Below are 19,822 nucleotides of genomic sequence, written 5' to 3'. Positions count from 1 at the left end.
CACACAGCAGATGCAGGGGACAGAAAGAGGCCTGCACGTGGGCTGGGACAGACAGACATGTTCAAGGAAAACCTGCACGAGGCCCTGTGCCCTGGAACAGAAACATTCCCTTGAAGGGATCAGAGACGTCGACGCCGACAGGGACAGAGGGCGGGAACCTGCATGGCCTCTGACACGACACCAAAGCACAAACCAGGAAAGAAGTCTGACGAGTGCAACTGCATCAAAGGCCAAAGAGCAAGAGGCTACAACAGACTGGAAGAAAGCGTTTTGGAATCCAGAGAGGATGCGGAAGCCTCAGTCCCCACCAGAAAGGACAAAGGGCTTGGGCCCTGTCCCCAGACAGGACAAGAATAAGCTTCCCTGTCCCTCAGGTGGAAATGCAGCAAGCAACACAGAGAGACACCACCCCCTAGAATGGCAAGAATTAATCAAAAAATAAAAACAGACACCAGTACATGCTAGTGAGGGTGACGGCTGCACCCACACACACAGCCTTTTGGGCCTGACCCTGGGCATCCACCAGGCAGAAGGCCCACACGAGAATGGTCAGAATCAACCCAAACACTCACAGGGTGACGGCCGGATGCCGCCGCGTGTCAGACCTGGATCAAGATCCCAGCTCTCAACTGGTCCCCCCACTGTTGCAGGCATCTGGGCAGTGAACCAGCTGCACTCTTTCCTTTCTCTCTCTAAGAAACATTTTAAAGGGAATTTTACATATGTAACTTACACCTCAATAAACCTTTTTTTTTTTTTTTTTTTTTTTTGACAGGCAGAGTGGACAGTGAGAGAGAGACAGAGAAAAAGGTTTTCCTTTTTCTGTTGGTTCACCCCCCAATGGTCGCTGCGGCTGAAGTTAGGAGCCAGGTGCTTCTCCTGGTTGCCCATGCGGGTGCAGGGCCCAGCACTTGGGCCATCCTCCACTGCACTCCCGGGCCACAGCAGAGAGCTGGCCTGGAAGAGGAGCAGCCAGGACAGAATCCGGCGCCCCGACCGGGACTAGAACCTAGGGTGCCAGCGCCGCAGGCAGAGGATTAGCCTATTGAGCCGTGGCACCGGCCAATAAACCTGATTTATGAACAAAAGGATACAGGTCTCCAGACGGTGGGAGGAGTGTGTGAGTGTCCCCTAGCGAGGGAGAGGAGGAGCCCAGGAATCTACCTCACACCTACCCCACCTGGAAGTGCCCTAGAGTCTAGATCAGAACAGAATGAGAGGCCCAGGGGCCACGGAATCGAATTCCACCCACCAAGCAGCAGCGCCCAAACACGCCTGCTCCGGTCACACCCACCAATGCTGGAAGGCTGCTCTGGGCTTCCAACCAGCCCTCTGGGTGCCGCGGCTCTGGCACAGGGACAACGGTGTCTGTGTCCAGCACGCCCACTGCACCTCAGAGACGCTGAGGACAGCGCCCCAGTCAGGTCCTTGGCTCCAGAGAGGTCCCTGATCCTCCAGCACAGCACTTGGGGGTACCTCCCGGGCGTAGGGAGGCCGTGTGCACACACTCCCTGGCCCTCTCCTCCAGTTCTGTCCAGGGAGTCTGACCTATGGGCCTGGGCCCTCAGGGTTCACCCATGAGGCCCTGGGGCTGCAGACAGGGCAGGGCACTGGGGAAGGGTCTTTATTTCCTCAGCTCCCCCTGCCTGGAGCACTGCACCCCCTTTCAGCAGCTCCGGCTGTTTCCCTGGGCTCCCTCTTGCTGCTGGCCTTGTCCCGCCTGCACCCCAGTCTTCCGCTGACACCCTGGGTGCACTCTCTTTCTGGGACTTGAACTTCCCGCCGAGAACGTGCATGTAGCTGTATCAGAGGACGCCTGAGGATGCTGTCAGACCAGAATGAGGAGATAGCACTCTCCTCAGGACGCAGCCACAACCGCCTGCTACAGCTGGAGGCCAGAAAGCCACGTGAGGAGCAAGCCCAGGGCCCACTGAACCAGCAGCCCAAGTAAGAAATGGTGGAGGCATGGGGGTGACAGAAGAGGGGCTGCTCCAAGGAACCTGGACGGACCGTGAGCCAGGAGGAGCAGCGCCACTAGCTGAGGCTGCAGAGAACCGGTGCGACGTGTGGGGAGACCGGGACAGCACCGGGGTCCGGTGAGCTGGAGCTGCAGGTAGTGTCTAAGGCCGGGATGGGGCACCCTTTCCTGCAGCGACACAACCTCCCCAACATGGCCCCTGAACGGCTGAGGGCGGAGGTCAAGGCCCAGGCAAGCAGAGAAGTGGCCGTGTGACGCAGGCACAGACGGCTCTGCCCCGGCTGCGCTCCCGCAGCTCCCCTCCCCAGCGCCCAGCACTCTGCAAAGACACTGCCCAGGGTCCGAGTGGCAGCCGCTGCCCTTCTGGCCTCTTGGCTTCTATTTTCAGCACCACAGTACGTGGAGCAACATCTCCTGGCACAGGAGCTCCCAGCTGGGAAAACACTCCAAGGAAGAGCCCTTGACCTGGAACTGGTGTCGTGGGGATGACATTCCGTTTCCAGCACAAGTCAGCGGACGATCTTAGGAAAGAGGTCTCCCCTCGTGTCCAGCCAAGACGGTGAAAGGCCTCTGAGAACTGTGCTCCGCTCCCTTTCAGCTCAGGCTCGCCCCAGGCACCACTCCGAAGCCAGGGCTGTTCCTTTTCAGACTGCACGCACAGCCCTCTGCACGCAGGACGGCCTGCTCAGGACAGGGCCAGTGCCCAGCTGGTGGTGTTGGTCTGGCAAGCAGCGCCGCTGACTCGGATGTCAGGCCTGGCGGTCTGAGCACAAAGAACCATGAAGCTGCAGCACCCACAGGAAAGCAAGCTCAGCCCAGGGGCGTGGGGTGAGGTGGTCAAGCTCGGGCCGTCCTTCCTCAGAATGTGCTGGTCTCCAGGACACTGCAGCTCCTCCCTCACAGCCGAGACCCCTGGAGACTCACGCGCTCATGCTGGCTCACAGGCCAGCCATCAAAAACTCACACGAGCAAGGTGGGCGCCGGCTCAAGCTTTGTTTCTACACATTCTGCAGTGTCTTTTGCACCCCTGACGTGCAAAACGTGTGCCTCTGCCAGGTTAGTAGAAGTCTGATTTCTTCAGTTTGGCTTCTTACTCTTTTCCTAAAGAGCTTCTGTTAGGGTTGATTTCACTTCCCGTCCCCAGGACTGCCATAAACAAACGTGCAGGCCCCCAGTCCTGTGACAGGCCAGTCCCAAGGGCCCTTGTCACCAAGGCACAGAAGTGCCCTGTGTGATGGAGCAGCCGTCATCACTCTCAACCGGTGGCAGGGAAGTCAGACTCTGGGCATCAGGGCAGCGCCCACTTACTCCCCGCGAAGTCAGGGAGGGTGGGAGCAAAGTTCTGGGAGATGACATTTCCAGAAGGCATAAGTGACACAGGCTCCGCATTTGAGTTGGCCTCACTCTCCCAGGGACGTTCTCTGAGACGCTGGCCCTCAAGAGAGCCGCAGAATCCTGAGAGTAGCCCAGATACTCTGCCGGAGGACCCCTTCCATCCAAAGAAGAGACTTCAGGACTCAGGGAATACCCTAACAGCAGAGGTGCTCCCAGGGCAGCAGTGGCCTCCACTGGGAGGAGGAACCGGACCTGACCGTTAGGACAGGATGCTGGGGCCAAGCCTGGTCAATGCCAGGAGTCCTGTGCTGATGGGGAAGCACACAGGCCAGGGAAGGGGTGGGGGGAGAGGACGTGGCCACAGAAGCCCTCATGCGTCTTGTGGCCAGCCCCGTCCAGGCCATGTGGCCCCAGGTTGCGCTGAGGCTGACTGAAAACCAACAGTTGCACTGTCAAGAGCTGACCCTGTGCCTTCAGAAGTCCCTGGTGCTGCCCTCCAGCAAGGCTCAGACACACTGAGGGTGCAGATGAATCCAAGACAGACGGTGCCCAAGCTCGACCATGACAGGGAGTTTCGACCGCAGATAAAGCACCTGCATATGGGCTGGTGAGAGCTGACACTCCGGCTGTGCCTTGCTCTGTAGGTGGATGGCTGTGCCAGGTGGCATGGGCACAGGGCACACGGAGAGAAGAAGCTGCCCCACCTCTGCTCTCAACACTCAAGCCATTGATTCTGTCAACAAGCAGCCACGCGTGGTTCACAGGTGCGATGCAAATTAGCGCCCAGCCGTCGGCCAGCTGGTGAGGGTGAGCGCACAGTGGCACACGGGGCCTAGGGAACGGCTGCTGGACAGACACGCAGAGCCTGGCTCAGGAAGGCGGGAGGGCAATTCTGATGAGGGACTCCCAAGACGGACGACGTGGCCTGGCCATCCCCCAAGGGCACCCTACAGAGCAAGGGCCTTTGGTCCAGCAACCTCAACCCAAAGCTTCGAACCAAGGGCACACACGTTGTCTCGGGCTCCTCACAGATCTGAGTTGTCTGGCCCACACTGAGCTTTCAGTTAGTAACGATGTGCCGCTAATGATGAGACCCGAGACTCTCCAGCTGTTCCTGAGAAAGCACAAGATCTTAGTGCCCGGCCACCCTCGCAGGAGCTACGCGGAGCCCTGCTCCCAGCTACGGCACCCTCAGCCAGCATAGCCTCCGCGGCCCAGCAGGGCCAGCTGGGAGCCTGCAGCCTTGAGGCTCTGGGTTTTCAGCAAAGCCACCACTGAGGTATGCCTAAGAGTGAGGGCAGAGATAAAACGTGCTCAGGACAGTGCCCCTCGCTGCTCTGTCACAGGGACCTGGTCAGCGCAGCGTCCCCTCCCTGCTTCTGTCACAGGGACCTGGTCAGCATGGTGTCCCCTCCCTGCTTCTGTCACAGGGACCTGGTCAGCACGGCGTCCCCTCCCTGCTTCTGTCACAGGGACCTGGTCAGCGCAGCGTCCCCTCCCTGCTTCTGTCACAGGGACCTGGTCAGCACGGTGTCCCCTCCCTGCTTCTGTCACAGGGACCTGGTCAGCACAGTGTCCCCTCCCTGCTTCTGTCACAGGGACCTGGTCAGCATGGTGTCCCCTCCCTGCTTCTGTCACAGGGACCTGGTCAGCACGGTGTCCCCTCCCTGCTTCTGTCACAGGGACCTGGTCAGCACGGTGTCCCCTCCCTGCTTCTGTCACAGGGACCTGGTCAGCGCAGCGTCCCCTCCCTGCTTCTGTCACAGGGACCTGGTCAGCACGGCGTCCCCTCCCTGCTCTGTCACAGGGACCTGGTCAGCACGGTGTCCCCTCCCTGCTTCTGTCACAGGGACCTGGTCAGCACAGCGTCCCCTCCCTGCTTCTGTCACAGGGACCTGGTCAGCATGGTGTCCCCTCCCTGCTGCTGTCACAGGGACCTGGTCAGCACGGTGTCCCCTCCCTGCTTCTGTCACAGGGACCTGGTCAGCACGGTGTCCCCTCCCTGCTTCTGTCACAGGGACCTGGTCAGCACGGTGTCCCCTCCCTGCTCTGTCACAGGGACCTGGTCAGCACGGCGTCCCCTCCCTGCTTCTGTCACAGGGACCTGGTCAGCACGGCGTCCCCTCCCTGCTTCTGTCACAGGGACCTGGTCAGCACAGCGTCCCCTCCCTGCTGCTGTCACAGGGACCTGGTCAGCATGGTGTCCCCTCCCTGCTTCTGTCACAGGGACCTGGTCAGCATGGTGTCCCCTCCCTGCTTCTGTCACAGGGACCTGGTCAGCATGGTGTCCCCTCCCTGCTTCTGTCACAGGGACCTGGTCAGCACAGCGTCCCCTCCCTGCTTCTGTCACAGGGACCTGGTCAGCACGGCGTCCCCTCCCTGCTTCTGTCACAGGGACCTGGTCAGCATGGTGTCCCCTCCCTGCTTCTGTCACAGGGACCTGGTCAGCACGGCGTCCCCTCCCTGCTCTGTCACAGGGACCTGGTCAGCACGGCGTCCCCTCCCTGCTTCTGTCACAGGGACCTGGTCAGCACGGCGTCCCCTCCCTGCTTCTGTCACAGGGACCTGGTCAGCATGGTGTCCCCTCCCTGCTTCTGTCACAGGGACCTGGTCAGCACGGCGTCCCCTCCCTGCTCTGTCACAGGGACCTGGTCAGCACGGCGTCCCCTCCCTGCTTCTGTCACAGGGACCTGGTCAGCATGGTGTCCCCTCCCTGCTTCTGTCACAGGGACCTGGTCAGCACGGCGTCCCCTCCCTGCTTCTGTCACAGGGACCTGGTCAGCACGGCGTCCCCTCCCTGCTCTGTCACAGGGACCTGGTCAGCACGGCGTCCCCTCCCTGCTTCTGTCACAGGGACCTGGTCAGCATGGTGTCCCCTCCCTGCTTCTGTCACAGGGACCTGGTCAGCACAGCGTCCCCTCCCTGCTTCTGTCACAGGGACCTGGTCAGCACGGCGTCCCCTCCCTGCTCTGTCACAGGGACCTGGTCAGCATGGTGTCCCCTCCCTGCTCTGTCACAGGGACCTGGTCAGCGCAGTGTCCCCTCCCTGCTTCTGTCACAGGGACCTGGTCAGCGCAGTGCCCCTCCCTGCTTCTGTCACAGGGACCTGGTCAGCATGGTGTCCCCTCCCTGCTTCTGTCACAGGGACCTGGTCAGCACAGCGTCCCCTCCCTGCTTCTGTCACAGGGACCTGGTCAGCATGGTGTCCCCTCCCTGCTGCTGTCACAGGGACCTGGTCAGCACGGTGTCCCCTCCCTGCTTCTGTCACAGGGACCTGGTCAGCACGGTGTCCCCTCCCTGCTTCTGTCACAGGGACCTGGTCAGCACGGTGTCCCCTCCCTGCTCTGTCACAGGGACCTGGTCAGCACAGCATCCCCTCCCTGCTGCTGTCACAGGGACCTGGTCAGCGCAGCATCCCCTCCCTGCTTCTGTCACAGGGACCTGGTCAGCACGGCGTCCCCTCCCTGCTTCTGTCACAGGGACCTGGTCAGCACAGCGTCCCCTCCCTGCTGCTGTCACAGGGACCTGGTCAGCATGGTGTCCCCTCCCTGCTTCTGTCACAGGGACCTGGTCAGCACGGTGTCCCCTCCCTGCTTCTGTCACAGGGACCTGGTCAGCACAGCGTCCCCTCCCTGCTTCTGTCACAGGGACCTGGTCAGCACGGTGTCCCCTCCCTGCTGCTGTCACAGGGACCTGGTCAGCACAGTGTCCCCTCCCTGCTTCTGTCACAGGGACCTGGTCGGTGTCCCCTCCCTGCTTCTGTCACAGGGACCTGGTCAGCACGGTGTCCCCTCCCTGCTTCTGTCACAGGGACCTGGTCAGCACGGTGTCCCCTCCCTGCTTCTGTCACAGGGACCTGGTCAGCACGGCGTCCCCTCCCTGCTCTGTCACAGGGACCTGGTCAGCACGGCGTCCCCTCCCTGCTCTGTCACAGGGACCTGGTCAGCATGGTGTCCCCTCCCTGCTCTGTCACAGGGACCTGGTCAGCGCAGTGTCCCCTCCCTGCTTCTGTCACAGGGACCTGGTCAGCGCAGTGTCCCCTCCCTGCTTCTGTCACAGGGACCTGGTCAGCATGGTGTCCCCTCCCTGCTTCTGTCACAGGGACCTGGTCAGCACAGCGTCCCCTCCCTGCTTCTGTCACAGGGACCTGGTCAGCACGGCGTCCCCTCCCTGCTTCTGTCACAGGGACCTGGTCAGCATGGCGTCCCCTCCCTGCTTCTGTCACAGGGACCTGGTCAGCATGGTGTCCCCTCCCTGCTTCTGTCACAGGGACCTGGTCAGCATGGTGTCCCCTCCCTGCTTCTGTCACAGGGACCTGGTCAGCACGGCGTCCCCTCCCTGCTTCTGTCACAGGGACCTGGTCAGCACGGCGTCCCCTCCCTGCTTCTGTCACAGGGACCTGGTCAGCATGGTGTCCCCTCCCTGCTTCTGTCACAGGGACCTGGTCAGCATGGTGTCCCCTCCCTGCTTCTGTCACAGGGACCTGGTCAGCATGGTGTCCCCTCCCTGCTTCTGTCACAGGGACCTGGTCAGCACGGCGTCCCCTCCCTGCTCTGTCACAGGGACCTGGTCAGCATGGTGTCCCCTCCCTGCTTCTGTCACAGGGACCTGGTCAGCACGGCGTCCCCTCCCTGCTTCTGTCACAGGGACCTGGTCAGCACGGTGTCCCCTCCCTGCTTCTGTCACAGGGACCTGGTCAGCACGGTGTCCCCTCCCTGCTTCTGTCACAGGGACCTGGTCAGCACAGCGTCCCCTCCCTGCTCTGTCACAGGGACCTGGTCAGCATGGTGTCCCCCTCCCTGCTCTGTCACAGGGACCTGGTCAGCACGGTGTCCCCTCCCTGCTTCTGTCACAGGGACCTGGTCAGCACGGTGTCCCCTCCCTGCTTCTGTCACAGGGACCTGGTCAGCACGGTGTCCCCTCCCTGCTTCTGTCACAGGGACCTGGTCAGCACGGTGTCCCCTCCCTGCTCTGTCACAGGGACCTGGTCAGCATGGTGTCCCCTCCCTGCTTCTGTCACAGGGACCTGGTCAGCACGGTGTCCCCTCCCTGCTTCTGTCACAGGGACCTGGTCAGCGCAGTGTCCCCTCCCTGCTTCTGTCACAGGGACCTGGTCAGCATGGTGTCCCCTCCCTGCTCTGTCACAGGGACCTGGTCAGCGCAGCGTCCCCTCCCTGCTTCTGTCACAGGGACCTGGTCAGCATGGTGTCCCCTCCCTGCTCTGTCACAGGGACCTGGTCAGCATGGTGTCCCCTCCCTGCTGCTGTCACAGGGACCTGGTCAGCACGGCGTCCCCTCCCTGCTCTGTCACAGGGACCTGGTCAGCGCAGCGTCCCCTCCCTGCTTCTGTCACAGGGACCTGGTCAGCACGGTGTCCCCTCCCTGCTTCTGTCACAGGGACCTGGTCAGCACGGTGTCCCCTCCCTGCTTCTGTCACAGGGACCTGGTCAGCACGGCGTCCCCTCCCTGCTTCTGTCACAGGGACCTGGTCAGCATGGTGTCCCCTCCCTGCTTCTGTCACAGGGACCTGGTCAGCACGGTGTCCCCTCCCTGCTTCTGTCACAGGGACCTGGTCAGCACGGTGTCCCCTCCCTGCTTCTGTCACAGGGACCTGGTCAGCATGGTGTCCCCTCCCTGCTGCTGTCACAGGGACCTGGTCAGCACGGTGTCCCCTCCCTGCTCTGTCACAGGGACCTGGTCAGCACGGTGTCCCCTCCCTGCTTCTGTCACAGGGACCTGGTCAGCACGGTGTCCCCTCCCTGCTCTGTCACAGGGACCTGGTCAGCATGGTGTCCCCTCCCTGCTTCTGTCACAGGGACCTGGTCAGCACGGTGTCCCCTCCCTGCTCTGTCACAGGGACCTGGTCAGCACGGTGTCCCCTCCCTGCTCTGTCACAGGGATCTGGTCAGGACAATGTCCCCCTCCCTCCTTCTGTTGTATAACCCTCCATCAAGTCCCAGGGTCAGGCTGGCTCCATATGTCATTATAAGAAAACCAGTTTGCTCATATTCACCACACAGCATGGCAGTCAATACTGTTGGCTGGGCACAAACGAAAACTCAAGGCCCTTGTCCACAAGCATCTGGCGCCCTCAAGGGAAGCTGGCCAGAGACACGGTAGTGTGTGCAGACAGCCTGGAGTGTGAAGAGTCAGGTTGGGTGGGAGCAGCAAGTGTGAGCTGGGTGTCAGTAGTCAGTGTGCACTGAGTCTGAGGAGCAGGCATGAACTGTGTGTGAGGAGCGTGTGAGTTGGATGTGAGAAGCCCAAGTGACTTGGGTGTGAGAAGCATGTGTGAGAGTGATGTGAGGACTGCGTGTAGGTGGATGTGAGGCACGTGTGTGAGTTGTGTGTGCGGTGCATGTGTGAGTTACGTGTGAAGAGCTCACGTGAGATAGATGTGAGGTACATGTGTAAGTTGGGTGTTAGGAGGGTAGTCAGGTAGGTGTGAGGAGGGTGTGTGAGTTTGCTATAAGGCATGTGTGAGGAGCCCAAGTGAGTTGGGTGTAAGGAACACATATGAATTAGGCATGAGAAGCACATGTGAGATCAAAATGAGGAGTGTGTGAGGTGAATGTGAGGTGCATGTGTGAGGTGGATGTAAATTGGGTGTGAAAAGTATAGTAAGTTGGGTGGGAGGAGCATGTGTGAGTTGGGCGTGGAAGCCTATGTGAGGTGGATATGAGGTGCATGCATGAACTGGGTTTAAAGTGCATGTGTGAGCTGAATGTGAAGAGCACATGTGAGGGAGATGTAAATTGGGTGTGAAAAGTATAGTAAGTTGGGTGTGAGGAGCGTGTGTGAGTTGGGCGTGAGAAGCTTATGAGAGGTGGATGTGAGGTGCATGTGTGAACTGGGTGTGAGGAGCGTGTGTGAGTTGGGCGTGAGAAGCTTATGTGAGGTGGATGTGAGGTGCATGTGTGAACTGGGTGTGAGGAGCGTGTGTGAGTTGGGCGTGAGAAGCTTCTGCGAGTTGGTATGAGCAGTGCATGTGAGATTGATGTAAGGAGCACTTGTGATTTATGCATGACCCACGAGTGTTCTGAGTGTGAGGAGCCAGTGTGAGGCAGGTGTGAGGAACACGCATGTATTTCTGGTGAGCAGTGGCTGGGAGCTCTCAGTCACCCTGACTTGTTGCACTCCAGCCTCTGTGTGTCCCCTCCTCCTGGCAGCCCCCGTGGTGGGAGTTCCCACAGGGCCTGTGCAGTTCCTCCCCTCTGAGTGACTTCATTGCTACCCACCTGGGATTTCCTCAGCTCACAGGGCTTGAGATACTTCCTCAGGCCAACAAGGCTCCTCTGCTCCCTTGCTAGGCTCAGGGGCTCCTGTACTCTGTTGCTCCTCCCTCCAACCTCTGCCTCCTGGGACACACTGGGCCTCTCCAAACAACAAACACATTTGGGACCAAACAGAAACCATCCCATGGGCCTGTCCTGTCCGCCTCTGATCCCCACAGTCTCCTGGGGGAAATAAGTTACCACTACCCCCTTAAAGACTGAGGCTCAGAGGCCTCAGTGGCTCCCACGAGGAAGCAGGGGCTGGAATCGGTGACAGGCTCAGTGAAGAGGAGGGGACACCATGGCCACTCAAAGGGCTACAGGCAGAGCCTGGGAGGCAGCCCCGGTGACAACGATGTCACCTGGGATAGCTGGGAGGTGCTTTGCCTTTGCCTCACAGGGCTGTACCCTGTGTGTGTGGACTCTGGCATGCGACAATGACAGGTGGCCACTGGTGGGGAGACGCCCAGACAGGCCAGCAGCTGACCAGGCCTTCCTCTACAGGCTGCCCCGTCCACTCAGCACCACCCCAGACAGTGCTAGCATCTCCCATGACTCAGAAAAGGGAGACGCCCTGGGAGACACTCCCCACCTCTACCGGGATGAGATCCTGCTCAAGAGGCAGAGAGGATGAACAAGACAGCTGTCTCGGCACCTACCTATGATGGAATCCCTCCGGAAAACGTCCCGGTCGAAGATGTAAAACGACAGGTAGCGGAAACTCCGAGGAATTTCACAGTAAAAGTCCTCTCCATAAAAGGGGCTGGAAAACAAGAACGCGTTTGTCAGAGCTGCACGCAACCTCAGACCCACTCGTGTCCTCATACATTGTAGCCAGCCCAGCTTTCCAGCACACACAGGCCTCACAGGGAGCCCTGCCTAAGGTACCAAGTGTGACCTCTCAGTTTTCCTTTTGTTTTTATTTGAGAAGTAGAGACAGACAGACAGACAGACAGAGAAAAAGATCTACCACTGCTGGTTCACTCCCCAGATGCCTGCAACAGCCAGGAACCCAGAACCCAACTGGTTCATTCACATGGGTGGCAGGGGACCAAGTACTTGAGCCAAGGGTCCATGGAAACACCTGTGCCATTTGTCAGGTACCACTCAGGAGACACGAGATGAACTCAGTAGGAAGCAGACTGTGAAGGGTCTCTGGAGTTGCCAGCATTGTTCTTACAGGTCTGTCATGAAGGACCAACAGACCCTGTACATGGCTTGGTGGCAGTGAGCAAAGTTGCCGAGCACAGCATGGTCTGTGGTCACCAGTGAAACCATTCCCAATCCTAGCACAGGCACTCCAGGACTGTGACCGTCTGGGGAAGGAGGCCTCGCTGTTCCCACCACCAGCAAGACTCAGAGCCTCGGATCTGGGCAGGTCAGACTGGAAGAGGTGGGCAGAATTCCGCCTTCATGCGGACTAGGGCTAAGGTCCCAGAGAAGATACCTACAAGATGAAAGCAACAGGAAGACACCATGCTTGCCAGGGGCATCCCTACGCCAGGAAATACTCAGGTCTCATCCTCAGCCTACACAAAAGTCAACTCGAAACAGACCACACACCTACACGGAAGAGCTAACCCACAAAGCTCTCAGAAGACACAGGAATAAATCTGTAACCTGGAGCGGGGTGAAGATCTCCTGCTGGGGTAGAGCGTGCAGCGGTCTTCTCTGGAGTCCTGGGTCAGCAGCTGATGGGTTAAGGGTGAGACTCCACCCAGTGTGGTGTCTGAGAGGTGGGGCCAGTGGCAGGTCTTCAGGTCACTGGGGGAGGCCCTCAGCAGCTGATGGGTTAAGGGTGAGACTCCACCCAGTGTGGTGTCTGAGAGGTGGGGCCAGTGGCAGGTCTTCAGGTCACTGGGGGAGGCCCTCAGGACAGGTTCTCCAGAGGCCTGAGTCTTTCAGCTCAAGCTCAGCCTAGGTGCTCTCCTCTGGCTCACGATGTGCCCAGTGCTGCCACCCCACCAAGCCACCATGGGGCTGCCTGCTCCTGTGACCTCCGCTGTGAAATGAAATAAGCCTTTTCTAAAGAAACTCCTCTTGGGGGTTTCAGCTGAAGTGAAAGCAGATTAACACAACACCCAGAGCACAGCTGCCAAAAGACGTTAGTAAATCAGACTTCACCAAAACCAACAACATTTAAAATCAATATGCTCTATTCCAGCAGGAAAGTGGTGAGGTAGCTGAGGGGGAATGTGTGCACACCAGTTATAGACAGGACTCATGTCTGGAACACATAGAATTCACACAACTCAACAGCAAGATGACAAACAAGTCCATTAAAATGGGCAAGATCTGAACAGATGCCTCACCAAATGTCCAACCAGCACAAAAAATGTCACCATCACTGTGTGTGTGTGTGTGTGCCTGTGTACATGTGTGTGTCCATGGGCATGAGCCCACAGGTGCAGGTGTGTGTGGTACTTCACGTGGACCGAGTCCCGTGTCCCCTGGCAGGGGACACAAAAGGAGGAACCCCAAAAGGAGCTGGACTCAGTGTCTGGACAGTAGGAGGCCACTCTGGGGCCCAGCACAGATCCACAGGTCAGGATGCAAACCGCCAGAGCTCCCTTGGCCAGGCCCCTGCTGGGCTTGGGCTCTGTGTGCAGACCCTCACCACCTCCCTAGAACCGCATGGCACGGGCATAGCGGATGGCTGCTGCCAGTCTCACGTCCAGCCCACCTCACTCTCATGTCTGGCGTAGTCAGGGAGGTGTTTTCTGCTGTCTTTGTCACCCACTTCCAGGTGTCACCCGCCTTCAGATATCATTGCAATGGTTCACGGGGCTCAAGGTCCCTCATAGCTGCCTCTTTCGGAAGCTTCTCTCTCTTCACACACAGTGTCTAGTTTATGTGTACCTCTCAGGCACCCCAGCTTCCACTGAAGGCGTCGACATCACTGGGGCTCCTCCAGTCCTCCCATGTGCCCCCCAGCAGCTTCCCCCCAAGGCCTCCCCTGGGCCCCTCAGTGCTGAGCATGGTCCCATCTAGACAAATGACTCCCACAGGGCCCCATGCAGCACTGGACACTGTGTCCTTAGACTTGTGGCCAAAGCCACGCTGTGGACTTTTAAAAAATTTATTGTGTTTGTTCAAAAGGCACAGTGACAGAGAGAGAAAGACATCTTCACTGGTTCACTCCTTAAATGCCTACAAAAGCTGAACCCAGGAGGCAGGACCTCCACCCAGGTTTCTCGCGTGGGTGGCCAGGACCAAGGTATGTAAGCCGTCACCCGCTGCCTCCCAGGTGCACAGCATAAAGGGAGCTGGATCTGAAATGGATGCAGGACTCAATCTCAGGCACTCTGATCCGGATGCAAAGCCCTGTGCCACACGCCGTCTCCACCACGGACATCCTGAGAAACAGCTTTGGGAACCTCACTCCTGCACGTTGTCCAAGTACCCGCCCTCTCAGGCTGCCCCGTGTGGAACTCTTCTGGGGTCTGGGTGCTCAGAAGAGTTCCATCCGCTCCCGAAGGCTGGGAGGCTCCCAGTGAGCCCGAAGTCCACCACCTGCATCAGCAACGGATGCCTCAGAGCCAGAGCTGTGCTGGAAGGCGGGGGATGGTGAGGCTGCTCTCTTACACCTGACGTCACCGTTTGAACACGTTCTCCCGTTTTGCAGTTCACTGTTTAAATTCTACTACTTAACGTTGTCTCCTCTAAGTCATCTCAAGTCCTCCAGAAATGGGGGTCAGCAAAAGAACGCCTGGGTTTACACCCTGAGCCCCTACGTGGGCCAGGCCTCACATCGCCGCTGCACAGGGAGATCCAGGAACCCTGAAGTCCCGTGACAGGGACACGAAAGGGCCTTGTGCATCAGCACGCTGCTCACACGGCAGGGGCGGAGGCCACGCGGAGGAGGAGGCGTCGAGCTGAGCTGCAGGAGATGCCTCCCAGCAGCAGCTGGCGCACAGGCCCCGAGGCAGGCAGGGGGCAGGGAAGGAAGGGGCTGGGCCGGTGGTCGGGCTCTGCCCTCAGCTTCAGAGAAGGAAGGGGCTGGGCCGGCGGTCGGGGCTCTGCCCTCAGCTTCAGAGAAGGAAGGGGCTGGGCCGGTGGTCGGGGCTCTGCCCTCAGCTTCAGGGAGCCCTTGAGACCTTCAGGGAAGGGCTGGAGGGGCCAAGGTCCAAAGGAGCCACCGCTCCTTTGTAAGGCATGAAAAGAGACTCCTGGAGAGTGGACACTCCCGGAGGAGGCAGCCATTCCCCACAAGGAGGTCTTGCCCCAAACCAAAGACCGACCTCAGCCTGAGCCCTTAGGACACTTCCGGAAGAACGCAAGTATCTTCAAAGGAAGCCAGGGATGTGACCAGAGGCTGCCCCTCCCTCTGGGACAACTGAAAATCCGACGAGGATTCCATGAACTGAACCCATGAAGCTTCCTGCCCACCACACCCAGACCAGGGAGCTGAGGACAGGGGGACTCAGTGTCACCAGCTTTCCTGGGCACATGCGCTTGTCTGCGTCAGAGACCCTTTCCTGAGGCCTGAGGGAGGAGGTGAAAGCCAAACACATGCGGGCATCTGTGTCACTAACATACAACACGCTGTGGGCACATCTCTTCACATACAATACACAGCCACCACATGCAGTGGGCACGTCTCTTCACATACAACACACAGCCAGGTACATGCTGTGGACATGACTCTTTACATAAAACATACATCCACATACACGCTGTGGGCACGTCTCTTCACACACAACACACAGCTATGCACACTCTGTGGACACTTGCGTCTCTAACAACCACATACATGCCATTTACACCCGTGTCTCTAACAGCCACACACATGCTACATACACTTTTGCCTCCAATGTACAACACATGACCATGCACATACCATGTACACCTGCATCCCTAATGTCCGAAGCACAGCAAGGCCTGGCTGAGGCCATGGAAGGGATGACCAGTGTCACCACCCAGACATATGTGTCTGCCTGCCCCTGCACCAGAGTCATGCACCCAGAACCAGTGGCTACCCCACTGGTGTGACGGGGAGTGAGGGGCAGACAGAGGCAGGTTTGTCCTGCAAACATCCAGCCACAGGGACATACACACCACCAGGGGTGCTCCAGGCCGTGGACTCTCTGCATGCATTTGTTGAGACCACGCCACCACTGCTGTGCACCAGCGACTGGGAAGCAGCCCTGGCGAAGGCAGGAAGCTCACTGCTCACAGGACCTGCATGCACGCCAGACGCTCTGTTCGTCAGGTCTGTGCTTTCCAACAAGGGGGCCAGTTCTGTGCACAGGGATTCAGACTTCAGCTCCTCAGCTCACAGCCACGTGTGCTTTCCAACAAGGGGCCAGTTCTGTGCACAGGGATTCAGACTTCAGCTCCTCAGCTCACAGCCACGTGTGCTTTCCAACAAGGGGCCAGTTCTGTGCACAGGGATTCAGACTTCAGCTCCTCAGCTCACAGCCACGTGTGCTTTCCAACAAGGGGCCAGTTCTGTGCACAGGGATTCAGACTTCAGCTCCTCAGCTCACAGCCACGTGTGCTTTCCAACAAGGGGCCAGTTCTGTACACAGGGATTCAGACTTCAGCTTCTCAGCTCACAGCCACGTGTGCTTTCCAACAAGGGGCCAGTTCTGTGCACAGGGATTCAGACTTCAGCTCCTCAGCTCACAGCCACGTGTGCTTTCCAACAAGGGGCCAGTTCTGTACACAGGGATTCAGACTTCAGCTTCTCAGCTCACAGCCACGTGTGCTTTCCAACAAGGGGCCAGTTCTGTACACAGGGATTCAGACTTCAGCTTCTCAGCTCACAGCCACGTGTGCTTTCCAACAAGGGGCCAGTTCTGTACACAGGGATTCAGACTTCAGCTTCTCAGCTCACAGCCACGTGTGACCAGCAGCCACCAAGCTGCACAGAGCAGATGCCGCTTCCAGTTTTCTAGAAAGTTCTGTGGGGCTGTGCTGGGGCTGTGTCCCTTTGAAGGTCAGAACCCTGCTCCACCCAGGGTGAGACCGCATCTCCTTCACCCTTAACGGACAGTCTGAGGGCACCATGGGCAAGGCTGAGCCAGGGCCACTCAGCAGGGCTGGGCAGCAACACTTTTTATGAGCAAGAGTTCTTTGGAACACACATCCCAGCAAGAGCAAAACGTGGCAGCAGCTGGGAGCTGAGGGCCAAGACTCTCTTCTAGAAACTTCTCTGAACCCTCTGGAGACCTGGCGTCCACAGTGCAGCCCCAGAGAGCAAGGAACCTTGTGTGTTCACCTCCACCTGCAGGGCTGCACCTCCTCGGGGACTACCACACCTGCAGGGCCACCCACACCTGCAGGGCTGCACCTCCTCGGGGGCCACCACACCTGCAGGGCCGCCCACACCTGCAGGGCTGCACCTCCTCAGGGGCCACCACACCCGCAGGGCCGCCCACACCTGCAGGGCTGCACCTCCGTAGGGGCCACCACACCTGCAGGGCCACAACTGCAGGGCTGCACCTTCTCAGGGGCCACCACACCTGCAGGGCCGCCCACATCTGCAGGGCTGCATCTCCACAGGGGCCACCACACCTGCAGGGCCACTCACACCTGCAGGGCTGCACCTCCTCAGGGGCCACCACGCCTGCAGGGCCGAACCTTCTCAGGGGCCACCACACCTGCAGGGCTGCCCACACCTGCAGGTCTGCACCTCCTCGGGGGCCACCACACCTGCAGGGCTGCCCACACCTGCAGGGCCGCCCACACCTGCAGGGCCACCCACACCTGCAGGGCTGCCCATACCTGTAGGGTTGCACCTCCTCGGGGGCCACCACACCTTCAGGGCTGCACCCCCTCGGGGGCCACCACACCTGCAGGGCTGCACCTTCTCAGGGACCACCACACCCGCAGGGCTGCACCTTCTCAGGGGCCACCACACCTGCAGGGCTGCCCACACCTGCAGGGCTGCACCTCTGTAGGGGCCACCACACCTGCAGGGCTGCCCACACCTGCAGGGCTGCACCTCCTCAGGGGCCACCACACCTGCAGGGCTGCACCTTCTCAGGGGCCACCCACACCTGCAGGGCTGCACCCCCTCGGGAGCCACCACACCTGCAGGGCTGCACCTTCTCAGGGGCCACCACACCTTCAGGGCTGCACCCCCTCGGGGGCCACCACACCTGCAGGGCTGCACCTTCTCAGGGACCACCACACCCGCAGGGCTGCACCTTCTCAGGGGCCACCACACCTGCAGGGCTGCCCACACCTGCAGGGCTGCACCTCTGTAGGGGCCACCACACCTGCAGGGCTGCCCACACCTGCAGGGCTGCACCTCCTCAGGGGCCACCACACCTGCAGGGCTGCACCTCATCGGGGGCCACCACACCTGCAGGGCTGCACCTCCTCGGGGGCCACCACACCTGCAGGGCTTTACTTCTTCGGGGGTCACCACACCTGCAGGGCTGCGCCTTGGCCTGAAAGGCGAAACAGAGGCCCTGCTCTGACCTGGACCCCAAAGTCCTGGGGCCACAAGAGTCACTTCAAGCTGCTGGAGGGTGAGCCCTGAGGCACAGGCCCACAGAATCCAAAATCACTTCTGGGCCTCACCCAGTAACTGCTCATTTAACAGCATTTTAAAAATTATTTATTTTGCATCTTTCCAGTGGCAAGTACTTCTGGAAATGCCAGCAAAACAGGCAGCTACCCCAGATCCTTCTTCGTCAATGCCTCACCCCCACAGGACCCTGCGGGGCGCTGGGTTAACCGAGAGGACACCAGAAGTCCACACAGGGGCCGGGTCTGGGGCCTCCATGGAAAGCAGAGCCTGAGCCCTTACTGCCCATGGCTGTAACGGGGGCTTCCCTGAGGGCTCCATGTCCCCGGCCCAGCACCCACAGTGCCTGCCTGCGCTTCCTGCAGAGCTGAGGGCTCCCTGTCCCCGGCCCAGCACCCACAGTGCCTGCCTGTGCTTTCTGTAGAGGCAGCTTCATCTGGGAGCTGGCAAGACACAGAGAGGCCTCCCACTCGGGCACCTGGTGAACAGTGCTGGGAAGGTGACAAGCAGGGATCCAGGGACTGGACGCGTCAGTGCACACGGGGCACCGGCCAGGGTGCATCACTCAGGCCCTACCTTCCCCCACCATTCCTGGTCCTCTGCCCGCCCCCACACATCTGGTTCCATGAGTTTGCTCATAATTAGATGCATGTGCCAATTTCTGTAACTTGCCTGTGTCTTCTCCTTTACAACCTGAACTTTGTTTGCTTTTTAAGGACACGTTCATTGGAGAGAAGGCTTCCTTTTACTTTAACTTAAAGTAAGAGGCTGCTTTTGCTTTGAAGAACAAAAATCTATCGAGGAGGAAGCTTCAGTCGTAAAGGCAAGATCAGACCCATGGAGATGGCTGACAAAGCCCATGCACGCATCTGTGAGGAGGAGGAGGAAGAGGAGCTGCGGCCATGAGGGGGTGGGGGAGGCACAGCCCGGAGCACTGTGGAAGCTTGTGGCCGTGCCGCACACAGCAGCACTCCTCGTGGTGCCCATGAGACCCAGCCGTTCCCTCCCAGTGTGCACGTTCCACAGAAAGCACGGCACCCCCCGTGGGATGCAGGCCAGGAAGGGTAAGGGGGAGGTGACATTCCCACCCTGAGAGCAGCACAGTAAAGCCACAGCACATGACAAGGTAGAGCAGCTACACAGCCAAGGCTACTGTCTAAAAACCAAAACATCTCGCAGACACACAGAGAAGTCAGGAAGGAATGCAGAGGACACGCGCCCTCCCCCACCCCCCCACCTGCTTTTCCTATGGCAGCCACGTACAAGAAGAAACAGGTGTTCGTGTAGATACGCACACCTGTCTTTCAAAATGCAAGTGGGATCGCAGAACGCACCCTGCCTTCAGTCAGCTTGTCCATCCCACATCAGACTACATCAAAACACGCCAACGACACAGACCCCTGCCGCTCCCACCTTCCACAGGCACAAACCACCCTGGAACGAACGTCCTTGTGGGTGCAGCCGACTGACCACTCCCAGAGGAGACCCCCAGGGGTGCTGCTTATGGGGGAAGAGCCCACCATGTAAGGCCTCAGCCAAGCTCTGACTACTGACCTACTGGCACCCCATACACACTCGGTCTTGTGAAAACTTTTAAACTTTGAAAAATTCATTGCAAAAAAAAACTATTTAATTCAAAGTTTTTGAAATCCTGCTGAGGTTGGGTATCCGACATCAATGTGCAAATTTTATTTATCACTATTACCTGTTTCAAAGGCAGAGAGAGATCTTCCAACCATGGTTCCCTCCCTAAAT

At 59.2% G+C, this 19,822-nt stretch overlaps 1 protein-coding gene across 3 annotated transcripts in view; it reads right to left on the bottom strand.

Moving 5' to 3' along the window:
- RASA3 (RAS p21 protein activator 3) overlaps positions 1-19,822 on the bottom strand; it is a 121,727-nt gene that overhangs the window by 57,845 nt on the left and 44,060 nt on the right. For all 3 annotated transcript variants that reach the window (XM_070048523.1, XM_070048522.1, XM_070048524.1), the window contains one exon: positions 11,247-11,350. Coding sequence is in view for 1 of the 3 variants with exons in the window: in XM_070048522.1 (XP_069904623.1) it covers positions 11,247-11,350 (104 nt within the window). In the remaining 2 variants the exon portion in view is untranslated. The remainder of the gene's footprint in view (positions 1-11,246; positions 11,351-19,822) is intronic.

Source organism: Oryctolagus cuniculus, chromosome 9, assembly GCF_964237555.1.
Source record: "Oryctolagus cuniculus chromosome 9, mOryCun1.1, whole genome shotgun sequence".
In the NCBI taxonomy this organism is placed as follows: domain Eukaryota; kingdom Metazoa; phylum Chordata; class Mammalia; order Lagomorpha; family Leporidae; genus Oryctolagus; species Oryctolagus cuniculus.
The sequence above is the reverse complement of the archived record's forward strand: the minus strand, read 5'-3'. Positions and strand labels throughout refer to the sequence as shown.